We start from the raw sequence: 17,964 nt of genomic DNA on the forward strand, positions 1-17,964 counted from the left end.
TAACCACTATGCTACAGCTGCCCAATATACTTGAGCATGCGCAGTATTGAGAGAGAGTATTCAGACAGCGTTAACTAGGCACGCATGGTGTTTGGCTCGGGTTGTAGCCTGACTGTTCTATTCTACTGCTGCCACCCTGGACTGTGATGAATGGAAATGTGGGTGCTCCTATGCTTAATAAATACTCCCATTACCCTGCACTGATCGACTCCTGTGTGTGTGTGTGTGTTCTTTGGAGGACAGGGCAAGTAGATAAGCAACATTGGTCTCTCTCCAAGGGTCCTCCCCACGCTAACCAGTCATTACACCAGACTGACCAATAGCACTGCTAAAACCCACAACCCGGATCTCAGCAGTAGGGGGCCTATCATTAAATGATAGGGTCTTGCCTGACGCCACAAATACAAGGGTTCTTCAAAAAGTTTCCGCACTTTTTAAAACTCAGAATTTCAAAAACAATTTACATCACTTTTCTACATAGAACCCTCGTATTTTTGTATTATACTGTACTGTAACAAATACTATTTAAATGAATATCCATTTATCAATCTTGAAGTTTTATTCATTACAATTTATTTAAAATTCTTCATTTTTATTTCACAGCAGTGAATTTCAGTCACCTGGCATATCTGAAAAAGCTTTGTCGATCAATAGTTTGAGAACCACAGTGAAGACGGTTTGTAAGCAATACACCTGATTATTTATACCTTCATTTTGAACAACATATCAATCCACTCTAATTGAAGGGTCACCCCACCTGTCCTGCTGCATTCTCACATCAGAGACTGTATTTTGTGTGACACATAAACTTCATAGAGATTTCATAAAACGAATGTCTAATTCTATGTAATACACATACATTTATATTCTTTTATCTATGATTGCTGATTGTAGTTGCCGTGTATTGTGCTTGTGCAGTAACGATATAATGATACAGTTGTTCACTGACCCACTGTCTCGTCATGTCTGTCTTAATTACAGCTGCTCCCACAATCCTTCATTTTTTAAATTATTGTATAAATGGCCTGTCAGAGTTCAGCAGCACTTAAATAAAGCTGGAAAACAATATGGTTTGGCTGGATGGTCACTTTAATTTTTTGTTGCATGTGGTGTGGGTGGTGTGTAGGAGGTTTCACCTTAATAAAAAAAAAAAATTATTCTCCTTTATCACGCAAAGCAAAAGATTCTGAAGGATCTAAGAGTTGTTCTTCCTATGTTAATGTGGGCTTCCTCCTAGTACTCAGGTTTCCTTCTACATTCCAAAACATGTGGACTGGCTGCTCTAATATGCCTCTTAAAGTGATGATACACTTTTAAAAAAATGATTTGACACATTTGCGTCAAAATGCAGAAAATTATTTGTGATGTGTAGTTTTAATGAACTGTCAGTCTTCAACGACTGGTCTTTGCATGAAATGAAACTGGGCTGGATTTGATGGGCCATGTTCTAAATTTGCTGTCACTAAGTGACAGTCAGTTAGTTGATAGAAAAATGGGCTGATGAAAATCTGCTGATCATGATCTGGTTGATTATGATTCACTGATGCAAATGCTGCTAGTAGTGAAGGCTCAGTTTATTTTACACTGTGTTGGGCTGACAAGACTACAGGCAGTATATCTGTGAAAAAAACAGCGAATGAGCAAATGCAGACTCAAATTATTTCAGGGTGTGTCTGTGAGTTTGTTTTGGAAAAGCTTTTTTAAGCAGCTTCACATCATTTGAAGCTGACAACAATTCCAAATAAAAAAAAAACAACTCTATCTATGACAATGGCCATGTGCAATTTGCACTTGCAACTCATCCAAAATAACTGTCCAATATATCAACACTGTAGTAAATCATGTAACCTGCGCCTGGTACCATACAATGATGGGGAAAATAAGCCAAAAAATCGGACAAAGTTTAAGGATTAAAGAGAACATTTTTTAATCATTGTATGTTTTACCACAGCTTTATCCTATTCAGGGTCACGATGGGTACAGTTCACCGAGTGAAAACACCCTGGACAGGTTGCAAGTCCAGAACAGGGCAAACACACACTCTCTCTCACACACATACACATTCACATCTACGGCAATTTTAGTATCTCTAATTAACCAGACTGCACGACTTTGGACTGCTGGACTGCTCGACTGCTCCACCTGAGAACCAAACTTGGGAACCAAGGACCTTCTTGCTGTGAGGCGACAGTGCTACCCACCAAGCCACCGTGCCACATTAAAAAGGAAATCAGTCAAAAGGAAAATATTAATTACTAAATTAATTGTTTTAAATAAGGACGTGCTTGTCAAAACAGGTAATGGATGCTAAGTGCATTGGATGTGGCTGGTATGTAAATTGGAATAATTACTTTTACAGTAATAAACATGAAACGACAACTGTGGAATTGGGTATACTTTATTAAAAAAAGCATATTCTACCCCCCTCCCTTTTTTTTCTCTTTGTCATTTTATGCTGTGAATCTCCTGTTTTACCACATTCAGTTTGATAACCGGACATTTATAGCAACAAGCCAGCATAACGATGGTCCCAATAAAGTGGCTGGTAAGTGTATTGTTATATTTAGACCATGTTGATTAAAATAATCCAGATTTTAGACTACACAGCCTGTCCATGCCTCTGTGATCAGGGATGCCATATTTATGTTACAAATGCATCCCAACAACACACCAAATAAGCAAGCAGATTCCAAAATGCTCCTAGAATTAATTTATTAAATGCAAATTACTTTTTTACATCTAGCCCTCAGTCTTCCTTAGGCACATTACTACAATCAATTAACTAGTGTGAGGGCTTCCAATAACAAACATAAGGCCAACTTTGCACACTGGGTGATCTATTATAGCATCATAAAGCAGCTGAATGCATCTGGAGGAGAGCACTACCTACTCTGTATACACAAGCCCTGTATATTAGGATGTCTACACTCTATTGCTAACAGGTGTGAACTGAACCACACTGAACACATTTGAGATTATAGTGGTCATTGTGTTCAGGCCTTTTTGTCTGACATCAGCGCCTTATTTTGCAAATGGTAAATGGGCACAAATTCCAATAGACAAAAATTCCAATAGACACAACTCTAAAAGAAGAATTTTTAAAAAAGTGAAAGGGGCATTACTATTACTCCAAAGTGTTATAGTGTAAGTGTTACAGTCACAAAGTGGGCATTGCTATTACTCCATAATAAAAGTATGGCTCCATGGTTAAATGTCCATAGAACAACTCCTGTTCAGGTATCTACATACTTTATGCAAGTACTTTAATCAAAAAATGTAGAATGCAAAAATTACATCCCACCCACCTAGAGAGCTGGGCCAATTACGCTGTTTTATACTCCTAGTGAGTACTGCTATGGCACCATTGGGGTTCAAACTTAAAAAAAGCTCATTTTTACAAACTACAAGACTTCCCACACATTCTGACGATTGGGAATCGCAGAAACAAGAATTCTTTAAATGTTCCATATTCTACAAGAGCACTGACTACAGATACCAAAGCGACACACGATGTTAATACATTCATAGTCAGAACATTCAAAGGTAATGCAGCACTACGGCTTGTCAGCATGCTTGTTAAGTGCATGAATGAAGCACCGCACCTCAGTGAGTTCAGACACATCAGACAGACTCTTGAACGTGAAAGGACAATCTATGTCTAAGTAACAAGTGTGGGAGGAATGATTAGCTCAGAGGAGAACCGAGAAAATGATAAAGAATAGAGCTACTCCACCTCTGACCTTGTAAAGCACCTCCAACATCATAAAACAGAGAGAGATACAAAACTTGAACTAATCTGAAATAATGGGGTTCAGTTTCAAACATGCCACACATGCTGGTGTGCTTGGATAGGGTGTGTGTGTGTGTGTGAGTTCTTTTTTACAAACATCAAGCTACAAAGCTAAAATTAACCCATCAGCCCTTTTAATAACACTGATAGAAGGTAAACAGACTCAAGATATAGCCTATGTTTAACACCATAATAGATGCTTTAAACAGTTGTATGCATGCACACTGATCATAAGTCATAACACAACAGTCAATACCTGTTATGATATAGAACCCTTCATTATACACCTTTCAAACAGAGAGAACTTATGAGCAGTAATAATTAAGAGACATTATTGTTCCTATGTCGTTCTTTTAATACATTAAGTCACATTAAGCTTTTTTAATGATAAGAGTTTTAGACTCTCTCTGAAATGCTGATTCTCACCATTTCTCAGCACCCCGAGCTTAAAGTTTAAAAATGAAACAGAAAGATTGTTAATTTGATTGACACTGACATGGTGGTGGTGTGTTAGTGTGTGTTGTGCTGGTATGGGTGGATCAGATACAGCAGCGCTGATGGAGTTTTTAAACACCTCACTGTCACTGCTGGACTAAGAATAGTCCACCAACCAAAAATATCCAGTCAACAGCGCCCGTGGGCAGCGTCCTGTGACCACTGATGAAGGTCTAGAAGATGACCAACTCAAACAGCAGCAATGGATGACAGACCGTCTCTGATTTTACATCTACAAGGTGGACCAACTAGGTAGGAGTGTCTAATAGAGTGGACAGTGAGTGGGCACAGTGTTTAAAAACTCCAGCAGCGCTGCTGTGTCTGATTCACTCATACCAGTACAACACACACTAACACACCACCACCATGTCAGTGTCACTGCAGTGCTGAGAATGATCCACCATCTAAATAATACCTGCTCTGTGGTGGTCCTGTGGGGGTCCATTGAAGAACAGGGTGAAAGCAGGCTAAAAAGGTATGTAGAGAAACATATGAACTACAGTCAGTAATAATTGTAGAACTACAAAGTGCTTCTATATGGTAAGTGGAGCTGATAAAATGGACAGTGAGTGTAGAAACCAGGAAGTGGTTTTAATGTTATGGCTGATTGGTATATATTCTGTGCAATATCTCCTATGCTACTAAATTGTATTAAGACTGTTACTGATATTAAGAAATATAAAACTACTACCTTGACTTTTACAAACTTATCTGATTTTGTTTTCCTACACTTGTGCATGTATGGAATCATAACACTTGGTTGTGTCCCAAACCCTAACTATAATGAAGATTATGTATAAGACTAAATTCTAAAGACTAAAACTAAAACTGCATTCTGTGATCCTGAACATTTTGAAATAAATATTAATGTGTACAACAAATTATGAGCTGATGCATTAGCAGCCACAATAACCTTTTGTTCTATATGGTGTATATAAAAAAATGACATTATTTTAGTTCTCATTTATTATAATAGTTCCAGTTTCATTGCAAACCAGCAAAGCTCCAAGTTTACTACTGAAAAGTTTCTCTGATCTTTCACCGAGATTCCAACAATAACGCTCTTAGTAAAATCATGAGAAACTTCTCATCAATTATTAAAAATAGGTTTTAAGCATGGAGCTCGCACCCATTAGTAAAACGGTTTAAGGCAACAGGCACAGTCTAAAAAATAAAACTAAAGTACTTCACCGTCTCTGTTGGAAATGCAAGGCAGTGCTTTCCCTGGATAAAGAAGTGGAATTGTGCCATTTAAGTAGCCCTTTTAAAATTTTCAGTGCAGGCACTTTAGCTGCCATTACTAGTCCTCTTGAATGTGTGTTTATAATAGATGAAATAACAAGCTATTTAATGGCCCCAGCTTTTATAGTCACCATGGATGTCTTATTCTCACCCACTTCAAGAAAAAATGCTGATGTCGGAGCTGGTGCCAGTTCCTGCAAACTAGCAAACCTTTTAAAATGGACCCATGTTTACACTGCCCAATTATGTGTGTGGACGTGTGGATGTGGGCCGAAAACACAAGTTGAAAGACGCTCTTTTTTTGCAACCTTTTCAGCATTTAGGGGATAGTCATGACAAAAACTACATGAAGAAAAAATGCAAGTGCTTCGTTTGCTTTATTTGCTATGGTTGTGTACAGTTATTTTGCAGTGTGTTGCACCGACATCTGTGACTGTCAAATAATGTGACCTGAGTGGACACTTTTTGTGATTTCTATGTATGTGCACAAGCATTCTATGCATACTACACACCAGGTTATGTGGCTGCACTGTTTTTAGTTTATCTTGTATTTCTCATGAGGACCATATTGCGAGTAATGCATTTGTTTTCTATGTCGACTGCTGATGATTAATTACTGCTGTTTTTGCTGTTGTTTGTGGGACAGTGGTAGCCTAGTGGGTAGAGCTTTGGGCTATCAACCGGAAGATTGGCGGTTCAAATCCAGGCTCTGCTATGCAGCCACTGTTGGGTCCCTGAGCAAGGCCCTTAACCCTCTCTGCTCCAGGGGTGTTGTACAATGGCTGACACTGCGCTCTGACCCCAGCTTCCAAACAAGCTGGGATATGCGAAGAAAGAATTTCATTGTACTGTACAATTGTATATGTATATATGACAAAGTATATCTTCTTCGTAGTTGTAAATAGCGGAAAGGCGGGTAAACAACATTGATATGGTGAGGCTACGACCACGCCCACCAGCTGCTTGTGTCACAGGTTTGCTGGTCCCACACCAGCAAGATTATTGGGCCAGAATGGCATAAATTTTTTTGGCCGAGAATCTGCGATTTTGCTGTGTAACAGTTCCAAACCATTCAGAATTTTGGCACCAGCAGCAGCACCATGCCTGTGGAAAGAGATATCAATAGCATACGTCTACAACATTACTAGACAACACTAGTTTGATTTGTAGACATGTGTTCTATTTGTCTATCTGTATCAGTTGCAAAGGACACAGCACTGTGGTTCAACTTTAACCCATTATATTTTTTATGGTTAGAAAATATCTGCAAATGTTTTAAATGGGATTTTAGTCAAGATATTCATTGATAATGCAACCACCTTTCCTTTTTTAAACCAAAAAAATAACGTATTAAGTTTTGGTTTTATGTTTGGTGTCTTGTTGAAATGTCCAAATGAATTTTTTTGGTGGTATCTGATGCACAATGGAACTACATATAACAAAACTTAGCTGCATTGTTAAGCAATTTTTTAATGCATTTTTTCCCATTTTGTCCAATTTTTACCCATTGCGTGATGCTTCCTCTCCACTGCAGCTGACCCCTGCCCCGATTGAAGAGAGCGAGACACACGCCCCCTCCGACACGTGTGCAGTAGCCAACTGCATCTTTTCACCTGCACGAGGCGAGTTCATATGTGAATCAGCTTTGTGCACTAAGCCACACCCTGATCAGCATTATCCCTCAACTCTGTGCAGACGCCATCAATCAGCCAGCAGAGGTCGTAATTGCCTCAGTTATGAGGTCCCTATCCGGCATTTCCCTCCCTGTATGAACAACAGACAAACATTGTACATATAGCCGCCCAGCCCAGCCGGATGGCAGAGCTGAGTTTTAAACCGATGAGCTCGAAATGTCGGCTCTGGTGTGCTAGCGTGTTTTACCGCTGCGCCACCTGAGCGGCCTATGTTGTTTGTCTTTAAATGTACATTTATCTAGCAAGTAAATAGTTCACGAACATTTTAGTATCTGCCCAGGCCTCTTTAACTTTTGATAGAATGCATCAACCAATCAGTGATGATCTAGATGAGGAAACAGGCAGAGGAAAACATTAGCATGGTTCTCTATTTAACCTGGAAATCCAAGATAAGTGACTATTTAATAGTCACTTAAAGAATGACATTTCAGCTTAAATGTGTAAATATGTAACACATTACAAAAGTGCAATATGTAATATATTATTCATATTATAATGTATATATTATATTTTCACAATAATAAGTATATCACTTGTATCTAAAGGGATTTTTTTAGTGTAAATAACTACACACTATGTGTGCAATCTTTTATTATTACTATTTTTTTTTCACTTAGTTGTCTTTTAACTGCTGTAACAAGTTAATTTCCCCTAGGGGATCAATAAAGTCTTATCTTATCTTATCTTAAACCATGTAAATGCACTTTTTGATACTATTTGATACCAGTTTTTTACTAAAAAATGTCACTGTAAAAATTGCCTGATCATTAAAAACAAGCACAGGTGAAAGAAAAACAGACATCATGTTGTAGAATCGCAAATTCCCTTTTAGGAGCAAACTGAGAAAAAGCCCTCTAGAGTATAAAGGTATCCAGCTGCATCAGTTATTCGGTCTTAGTCAGAGTATTAGGCCCAACTTTTGCTCCTATCCCAGGGGGGAAATCCAAAGTTAGCTAACCCTCTCTAATTACCAGTGGGCCAAGAGCCCCATTCCAGATGTTTGAGAGAAGCTATCATAAGAAGCCAGTAGCTAAAAGTCATTAAAGCTCTCTAAAAAGTAACATTTATGTTGTGAGCAGGTTTCTAATGCTGATGATACACAAACTTGTTTCAACAACAGGAATACAAGAACAGGCAAACCATATGATCAGTATTTAGATAGTACATACAGTTGTGTGCAAAGGTTGAGAGAAAAACCTAGACTATCACCTTTTGCTGAAAGGAAATTGTGAAAAATCAGTTCAACTAATGAATAAAAAGCTACTGGAACACACGTATTACTGTTCAAAGTCAAGAACTTGATTGGAAGCTGCTTTAAAATAGGCACACTAAATCTTGACACAGGTTTATTGATGATCAGGACATCTGGAGTGCAGAAGGAAAATAGTAGCTGGCTTTGGTTGTATTCTGTTCACAAAGGTATAATGCATAGGTTTATAGCCATATCCAATGCATTAAAAAAGTATAAGGCTGCATAACTTATATATAGTATGTATATATGGATTGTGTTCAGAAATTATTCAGACACGTTTGTGTAGTTTGTGTTGTGAATTTTATTAAATATATATGAATGCCATTTATCCATCAGTCTGCACTTAGGTAATAACATAATTATATAGCTTTTTAAAATTTACCTACAAATCAAAAACTGAAAGTATTCAGATCCTTTCTAGGGGCACTTTAAATGGTGGTGAGTTGCATCCTGTTTGCATAAATTATCTTTGAGATGTGTCTAAAACTCATCTGTCTCTTGTCAGGACAAAAAACTATTCAAGAAGTCCTATAAACAGTTTTAGGATCTCCACATCAAATTGTGTTAAGACATTAATCGTGACAAGGATATAAAACAATATACAAGGCTTTGGTTGTTTACAGTAGCCTCTATAATTTTAATGGCACAACCTAGAGAGCACTCTGCCAAACTGGGCATCCAGGCTACAAGTGCCAACTAATAGAACATCCTTGGTCACATCTGAGGTCACAGTTTTCCTTTCAACACAGCAATTACCCAAGAAGTGGATGTCTTTGAGTGACCCAGTCAAAGCCCAGACTTTAACCCCATCAAACAACTGTGAAAAAACCTAGGGTCCTAATACTTTTGTAAAGTAGAGATTTTGGATATCTGTTATTTACCCCGATCAGGCATAACTTTATGACCACCTCCATGTTTCTACACTCACTGTCCATTTTATCAGCTCCACTTAGCATATAGAAGCACATTGTAGTTCTACAATTACTAACTGTAGTCCATCTGTTTCTCTACAAACTTTTTAGCCTCCTTTCACCCTGTTCATTAATGGTCAGGACCCCCACAGGACCACTACAGAGTAGGTATTATTTGGGTGGTGGATCATTCTCAGCACTGCAGTGACACTGACATGGTGGTGGTGTGTTAGTGTGTGTTGTGCTGGTATGAGTGGATCAGACACAGCAGAGCTGATGGAGTTTTTAAACACCTCAATGTCACTGCTGGACTGAGATAGTCCACCAACCAAAAATATCCAGCCAACAGCGCCCCATGGGCAGCGTCCTGTGACCACTGATGAAGGTCTAGAAGATGACCAACTCAAACAGCAGCAATAGATGAGTGATCGTCTCTGACTTTACATCTACAAGGTGGACCAACTAGGTAGGAGTGTCTAATAGAGTGGACAGTGAGTGGACACAGTGTTTAAAAACTCCAGCAGCGCTGCTGTGTCTGATCCACTCATACCAGCACAACACACACTAACACCACCACCACCATGTCATTGCAGTGCTGAGAATGATTCACCACCTAAATAATACATGTTTTGTGGTGGTCCTGTGGGGGTCCTGGCCATTAAAGAACAGCATGAAAGGGGGCTAAAAAAGTATGTAGAGAAACAGATGGACTACAGTCAGTAAAAACTACAAAGTGCTTCTATATGGTAAGTGGAGCTGATAAAATGGACACTGAGTGTAGAAACAAGGAGGTGGGTTTAATGTTATGGCTGATCAGTGTATATTGGAAACCAAATACACAACACAAAGTGTGAAAGAAGTCATGGGGTATAAATACTTTTTAGTTCCACTGTATAATTAAAATACAACAGCATTTTATAAAAAAAATGTTTTTAAAAGAATGTCATGTGGCAGAAATTGGCAAGATTTGCCACCCATCCCTACTCTCCCATTTCTTATGCACTTTGTAGAACTACTGTAGTTCATTGTTTTGAAAACACTGCAAGTCAGAAGGTTAAGGAATTGATTAAAATCTCTACATGAATATAGTTAATGTATTTTATAACTTAATTAACATCTTCAAGGTGTTGCCAATTTGTAGAGCAAAAGATTTTACTTCTAATTTGATTATGATTACCTCTAATTTTTTAATGTCATGTGATTTTAGCCCCCAAAATAGCCAGCAAATGGCTTGGTTAGTGGGGATCATTAATAAAAGACAGCATGGACTCACCATCTTTTCCTTTTCTATCCAGTGTGCTCTTGAGCATATTTGCTGAACAGTAGAGAAATCCATCCATGAAAGAAGAAACGTCTACAGGAAAACCACTATCACCTACCATTTCCAGCTTTGCAAATTCTAAAAAAAAATGAGAGAGAGAAAAGGAAGGATTGATTATGAAAAATCCAACAAAGTGTTAAGGGCTTAAAATCCTTACATGCAGTATACGGCACAATCCTATCACCAATGAGTCAGGTTCAAACCAATCCATTATTTTCTCCAGGCTAAGTTTACAACAAAATCGCTAAAACTACAAAGTCAGCTTGAGGGAGACTTTCTGCTTCACAAGTTTTTCAGATAACCAGAGCCATTTCAAGCTTCTCATTTACACATTTCTAATCCATATTCACCCTCTCCCAAGGTTACTCAACACTGATGCCAGCAAGACTTTAACATATGAGAAAGTTAAAGAGTAAAAATTATAACACAAGCTTTCCTTCTTCCACTGTTCTTTATGTCTTTTCTGCTCATTCATTCCTCACCTTTAACATCTTTTCAGGGTCCATCCTTATCAGTTTCAGATTCAATTAGTCACTACGTACAGGTTCAATTTTCTTCGGGAGGGGTGGCAATACCTGTAAGATTTTATCACGCAACTTAGGACCCTTTCATGGTGCAAGTTCACTAACTTTAATTGAAAAGCCTTTCTAATTGTGAGACCTCTCCCTTTCTATTATCTAGCCACCCTCCCTAATCGAGGCCTGTAGTCTCTCTCTTCTTCAAAAAGAAGGATTAGAAGTGGTAATAAAAAGGAAGACTGGAGGCAAAACCTGGGGGCTTAGCAGTAGTGCATTCATATTTCGAATTTAAATAATCTAATTTGCTTACAAATGTGCCAACTGTTTAAATGAAATCCAATTTGACATTACTAAAGTGAAGGTGTTTGTAAAGGACACAGGACTGGATGTTAAAATGTAGTGCTTGAAAGGACCTTCATAACACATTCATAAGCTATACATAAACCTGTTAGAAATCAACTGTACATCAAGTACATTTTATATTTATGGCATTTGGCAGACGCTTTTATCCAAAGCCTCTTACTGTATACAATCTAAGCAACTGAGGGTTAAGGGCCTTGCTCAATGGCCCAACAGTGGCAACCTGGCAGTGGTGGGATTTGAACCAGCAACCTTCTGCTTACTAGTCCAGTACCTTAACCGCTAGGCTACAACTACAACAAATAAAACAAATATTTTAATTGTAATAATCCAAAACTCAAACAGATGTACCATTATAGAACTAAATAATTTTGAACTAAATATATATCAACAATAAAAAAAAACTGATGCAATTATTCCTTTAAATGTCATGCATGAGGGCTGCTCAGGTGGCACAGCGGTAAAACACACCAGAGCTGCGATTTTGAATACATCGAATCTCAGCTCTGCCATCTGGCTGGGCTGGGCAGCTGCATGAACAAAGATTGGCTGTTGTTCATAGGGTAGGACAAGCCGGATAGGAACTCCTCATAGCTGGTTGATGGCATCTGCACAGAGTCGAGGAATAATGCTGATCAGGGTGTGGCTCTCCATGCACAAAGCTGATCCGCATATGAACTCGCCTCATGCAGGTGAAAAGATGCAGTCGGCTACTGCACACGTGTCAGAGGGGGCATGTGACAGTCTCGCTCTCATCAATCGGGGTGGCGGTCAGCACCAGTAAAAAGGAAGCATAACACAATTGGGTATAATCTGGACGCACTAAATAAAAAAAAATGTCAAGCATGAGGTTAGCATTTTCCACCTGGAATTGCATAAACAAATCTTTAGGCTCATATTAAACAGCAAATAAAGTAAAACGCAAATGTGTGATGACATTTTACAAATAATTTCCTACACTTAATAAAAAACTTTTCTATATATTAATACCGACGTAATAGAAATGTTTATTCTATAAACTTCTTTACAACCACAGCAAACAGAAAAGCATCTGAAAATGCACAACACATCAACCCTCATAACAGGTGGCTAGACCAGCAGAAAACCACATCAGGTTCCACTCCTTCCAGACAAAAAAATCTGTTTAGACATTCTGACCCCACCATCTGCATGTAGCAGCAAAAATCAGGTTTACCAGGCCAAACAACATTTTTTCCAATCCTCAGCTGTCCACTTTTGCTGTGCTTGTGCCAACTGCAGCATAAGATTTTCGTTTTTGACTGACAGTAGTAGAACCTGGTTTGGCCTCTGCTGTTATAGCGTATCTGCCTCAAGGTTTAATATGCTGGCTGTTCTAAGCTAGTCTATTCTCAGCATAGTTGGAAAAAGTAGTTTTATTTGAGGTTTTTGGCCTTTTTGAAGGCAATTTGGCCATTCTTCCTTCACCCTGCTCAGTGAAAAGGTGTTTCACATCAGTCTGGGTAAATCAGTCAGCAGTTTCTGACATCACAGTCAAAATCCCTCAGATTACGTTTTGCTCCTACTGATATTTCATGTGAAGATTAATTAAAGCTCTTGACCTGAGTCAGCATAATTTATGCAATATGCTGAATAATTACACCCATCAGGCATAACATTATGCCCATCTTCCTGATAGTGCATGGACTCCACTAGACCCCTGAAGATGTGCTGTGGTATCTGGCACCAAGATGTTAGCAGCAGATCCTTTAACTCCTGTAAGTTGTGAGGTGGGGCCTCCATGTATCAAACTTGTTTGTCCAGCACATCCCACAGATGTTCGATTGGATTGAGATCTGGGAAATTTTGAGGCCAAGTCAACACCTCAAAGTCGTTGTTGTGCTCCTCAAACCATTCCTTTACCATTTTGGCCCTTGTCAAACTCGCTCAAATCCATATGATTGCCCATTTTTCCTGCTTCTAACACATCAACTTTGAGGATAAAATGTTCACTTGCTGCCTAATATATCCCACCTACTAACAGGTGCTGTGATGAAGAGATAATCAGTGTTATTCACTTCACCTGTGAGTGGTCATAATGTTATGCCTGGTCGGTGTAAATAAATGAGCCAATGTACAGTTGACTGTAATAAATTGACCGGTGAGTGAGGAAAATGTAAAACCAGTAGCATTTTACTCATACCTTCAAGACCAGAATATATAATAACACAAAATATTAATTCTGAAAACAAAATTAACTTGACCTGTGTGTGTGTAGTGCTTTCTCTAACAGCCAGTCTGGTTTGTTGCTGTGCCATAAATTTAAAACTTCTGAACAATACTTCCAAGGTGTCTCTAAAATCGTTCAAGGTCTTGTAAATCTTCTTATACACATTGTTTTTGGTAAAATGATCATTTCCCAGTTTTTGTGAAAGCTCCTTAGTTTTCATCATGCATGCAAGACAAATTGAACACGTCTCTGAGTGGTATCACATTTTAAGCAAATTAAGGGTTTTTATTTAGTTCCCAATACTTTAATCATGTTGTAACCCAAATTTAGGTCATACAGACTAGCATACAGATGTTTTATAATCAGCAATATTATGTATTATGAGATTGAATGGCATAACTTATTTATTTATTTATTAGGATTTCAAAGTCATGTTTTACACACTTTGGTTACATTCATGACAGAACAGGTAGTTACTCATTACACAAGATTCATCAGTTCACAAGTTTGATGTCAAACACAGTCATGGACAATTTTGTATCTCCAATTCACTTTACTTGCATGTCTTTGGACTGTGGGAGGAAACCGGAGCTCCTGGAGGAAACCCACTCAGACACAAGGAGAACATGCAAACTCCCCACCGAAAGGACCCAGACCGCCCCACCTGGGGATCAAACCCAGGACCTTCTTGCTGTGAGCCACCATGCCTCCCTGAATGGCATAATTAACTAAATATCCTGCTACTCTAAAATACATCATACATTTACTTTGTTATTTTGCTGTATCAGCCTATAGGGTTTTACTTAATACAACACTGATTTATATAGTATTGTCTATGTAATATGTATAAATGTGTTATAAAGACCTAATGTAAGTACTTTTGAAATTGTTACCTAAAATGAAAAATGTGTTACAGTTAAAGTTTGTATATATAACTGTGTGTTTGCATGTCCTCACCTGTTAGTGACAATACCAGTCTGCTATTTCTTCACATCTACACTATTCAGTTGATGAGGCTCCAGTTTTGTGACAGTGGTGTTGTGTGTGTGGCCCCAGTGCTGCTCCACGGTTAAGGACGTTAGCAGAATGATGAAAGAGCACTGGAAAACGCGAGACCGTGTGTGGTGAGGACAGACTAATTGAGTGAGCTGGCACACCCTGAAGAGGCCTCGAGTGAGCAATACAGCAACAGCTCGATCCAATCAGGTTTACATGTGCACACACACTCTAATTAGAGCCACTTCCAGAGCAAATGATCTCTCAGAATTGGAGGTTGCATGTGCTGGGGTCTCAGCCGGTGACAAGAACCGATCTCTATGACAACCAGGTGACCCCCGAACACCAATTAGGATTGTTAGCGGGAAAGCACGAACCATATCAGGGTTCTGGGAAAACCTGGCCTTGACCCCCCAGTCATATGTCAAGTTCTCTCTCAGAACATTAATCACATTATTTTCTAGCAAGAGCAGAACTCTACAATACATTTTACTGAGGACACGTTACACACTTGCAAACCATATTTTTATGTTTCATACTAACAGTTTTATTTGTTCAGTTACTGAATATGTTTTAATTACTATAAATTAACATGACAATTATTACATGACAAAGCATCATTAATAGTGTTTATGTCATTAATCATTAATACATGTTGTAAATAGGTAAGTCAATACAAATATACATTTAGGCTTTAAGCTAGTGAGTTCTGAGCACAGGGTTTTAGAGCTATGTGCGAGTACTTGAATACCCCAGTATTCATACTTACTAGTCATTTGTCTTTAAGCCGGCTTTCAGGTGAAAAGTAAAAGCCTACTTACAATAAAGTGACTTTTATATGACTAGTGACTTTTATATGACTTTGGTCAGAAGCCAAAACTCCAGCAACAAGAACAAACAACTGATTGATAAACTGAATTAAATAATGTTTGTTTGTTTAGTAGGATTTCAACGTCATGTTTTACACTTATTTTAGTTACATTCATGACAGGACAGGTAGTTCATTATCACTCACTCACTTACTTTCTTAACCACTTATCCAATTATGGTCATGGGGGGTGCTGGAGCCTATCCCAGCTTTTCAATAGGCGCAAGGCACACAGTAACACCCTGGAGAGGGCACCAGTCCATCGCAGGGCAGACACACATACACACACAAACACATACACACACCCATTCACCTATAGGGCAATTCAGTGTCTCCAGTTAACCCGACTGCATGTTTTTGGACTGTAGGAAACCAGAGCTCCTGGAGGAAACCCACGCAGACACGGGGAGAACATGCAAACTCCCCAGACCACCCTGCCTGGGGATCGAACCAATGACATGATTTGTCAGTTCAAGTTTAATGTCAAACACAGTCATGGGCAATTTTGTATCTCCAATTCACCTCACTTACATGTCTTTGGATTATGGAAGGAAACCAGAGCTTCCAGTGTAAACCCACACAGGCACATGTAGAACATGCAAACTTAACACAGGAAGGACCCAGACCACTTTACCTGGAAATCAAATCCAGGACCTTTTTTTATGTGAGGCGGCAGTGCTACCCACTGAGCCACCAAAACTGGTAAGAAATAAATAAAATAGAGATATTTAGTGCATTTAACTTTTATTCTGAATTCTTTGAGGGTTTCTTTAACTATGCAAGTTTGAAAACAAGTATGCATGTGTGTATAATGTTTTAGCTAATTGTTTACTGGTAATTTTTTAATAATAAGGACAGATAGATCCCAAAGCTCATGTACTACTAGTGTGATATTGACTAATAAACTAAATTGAATCATTATAAATTTTCATTAGACACCTGTTTAACACAAATTATTTCCAACAGCTTCCAATTTTATATAGCGCTGTAATCTGAATACAGTAATAGTAATAGTTCACTTCACACACAGGAAGGCATTAGGCATTTTAAATTAATGAGCACCAGTACTCGTTTATTTACTTTTACTACATCCATAAGTCTTTATGAGCTTATATTGTTTTCACAGAAAAAAAATCAAATAGTAATGAAAAATAAATTTAACATTTTACATTTAGCCATTAATAATAGTTTAATACAATAAATTTTTGGAATTATTTGACGACGCAGACCTAATGAGTAAAAATGGAGTCTCTTTTCTCTTTAAATAGATAAATACACTGTATACCAATCTAAGCAGAAACACTTTACACCCAGCAGAAGCTTTGTTGTATGGTTTGGAGGCAGAGGCACTAAAAAAGGGAGGTGGCGGTGGTGAAGAAACTGTGAGTCTTGTTGGGAGTGACAAAGAGGGACAGGGTGAGATTGAGATGGTTTGGACATGTGCAAAGGAGGAATGAGAGTTATATCGGGAGAAGGGTGTTGAGGATGAAGCCACAGGCAGGAGAAGGAAAGGAAGGCCAAAGTGGAGGTTTATGGATGCAGTGAGGGAGAACATGCAGGGGGTTTGTGTGACAGAGGAGGATGTTCAGGATACGGCAAGAAGGAGACGAGTGATCTGATGTGGCGAACCCTAACAAGTGCAGTCGAAAGAAGAAAATGAAGAAAATCGACCCACCTGAGAGCTGGTTGTGATAGAGGAACTCCATCTGTAGCCTCTGGCCTCCTTTCTGAGCAAGCAGGTAAGGAGTAGAATAATCGGGGTGTCCTGTAGCACACATCACATCTGCCCCACTAAACACCAGTGCCATAGTCAACAGGACATCAGGTTGAAGAACTGCATCACACAGAGCCTAGAAGAGCACAAAACATACACACAACAAGGTATAAAATAGCAGCTAGTCACAGTGTCATATAAACACAAAGCAAACAAAATACACCTATACACAGACATGCACTACATAACCAAAAGTATGTGGACACTCATTCTAATTATTAAGTTTAGGAGTTTCAGCAACAACTATTGCTAAGAGATGTGTAAGCAGTATAAAATACTGTATATCATAAAAATATATACCTCTTGCTCTTAGACTGATTAGGATGATCTTTCTATAATTATCCTTTCTATATCCATTAACTAATGCCACTTTATTTTCTAATTATTATTATTATTAATTAGTATTATTTATTATTATCATCATCATCATTATGTTAATACAATTATAACTATATTCATATGCTGCATATTTATATATATATGCAGTATATGAATACACAGGGGATCTTCAAAAAGTTTCTGCACTTTTATATCTTCGTTGGAAATGGTGAGGGC

General features: G+C 38.4%; 1 protein-coding gene across 1 annotated transcript in view; it reads right to left on the reverse strand.

Annotated features, from left to right (window-relative positions):
* The window catches only part of arap2 (ArfGAP with RhoGAP domain, ankyrin repeat and PH domain 2), a 141,548-nt gene that overhangs the window by 50,313 nt on the left and 73,271 nt on the right, over positions 1-17,964 (reverse strand). Inside the window, exons 13-14 of the mRNA XM_062993578.1 lie at positions 17,311-17,485; positions 10,658-10,783 (exon numbers count right to left, since the gene is read on the reverse strand). Coding sequence (XP_062849648.1) covers positions 10,658-10,783; positions 17,311-17,485 — 301 coding nt within the window. The remainder of the gene's footprint in view (positions 1-10,657; positions 10,784-17,310; positions 17,486-17,964) is intronic.

The sequence above is a fragment of the Trichomycterus rosablanca genome, chromosome 4, assembly GCF_030014385.1.
Source record: "Trichomycterus rosablanca isolate fTriRos1 chromosome 4, fTriRos1.hap1, whole genome shotgun sequence".
NCBI classification, from domain to species: Eukaryota; Metazoa; Chordata; class Actinopteri; order Siluriformes; family Trichomycteridae; genus Trichomycterus; species Trichomycterus rosablanca.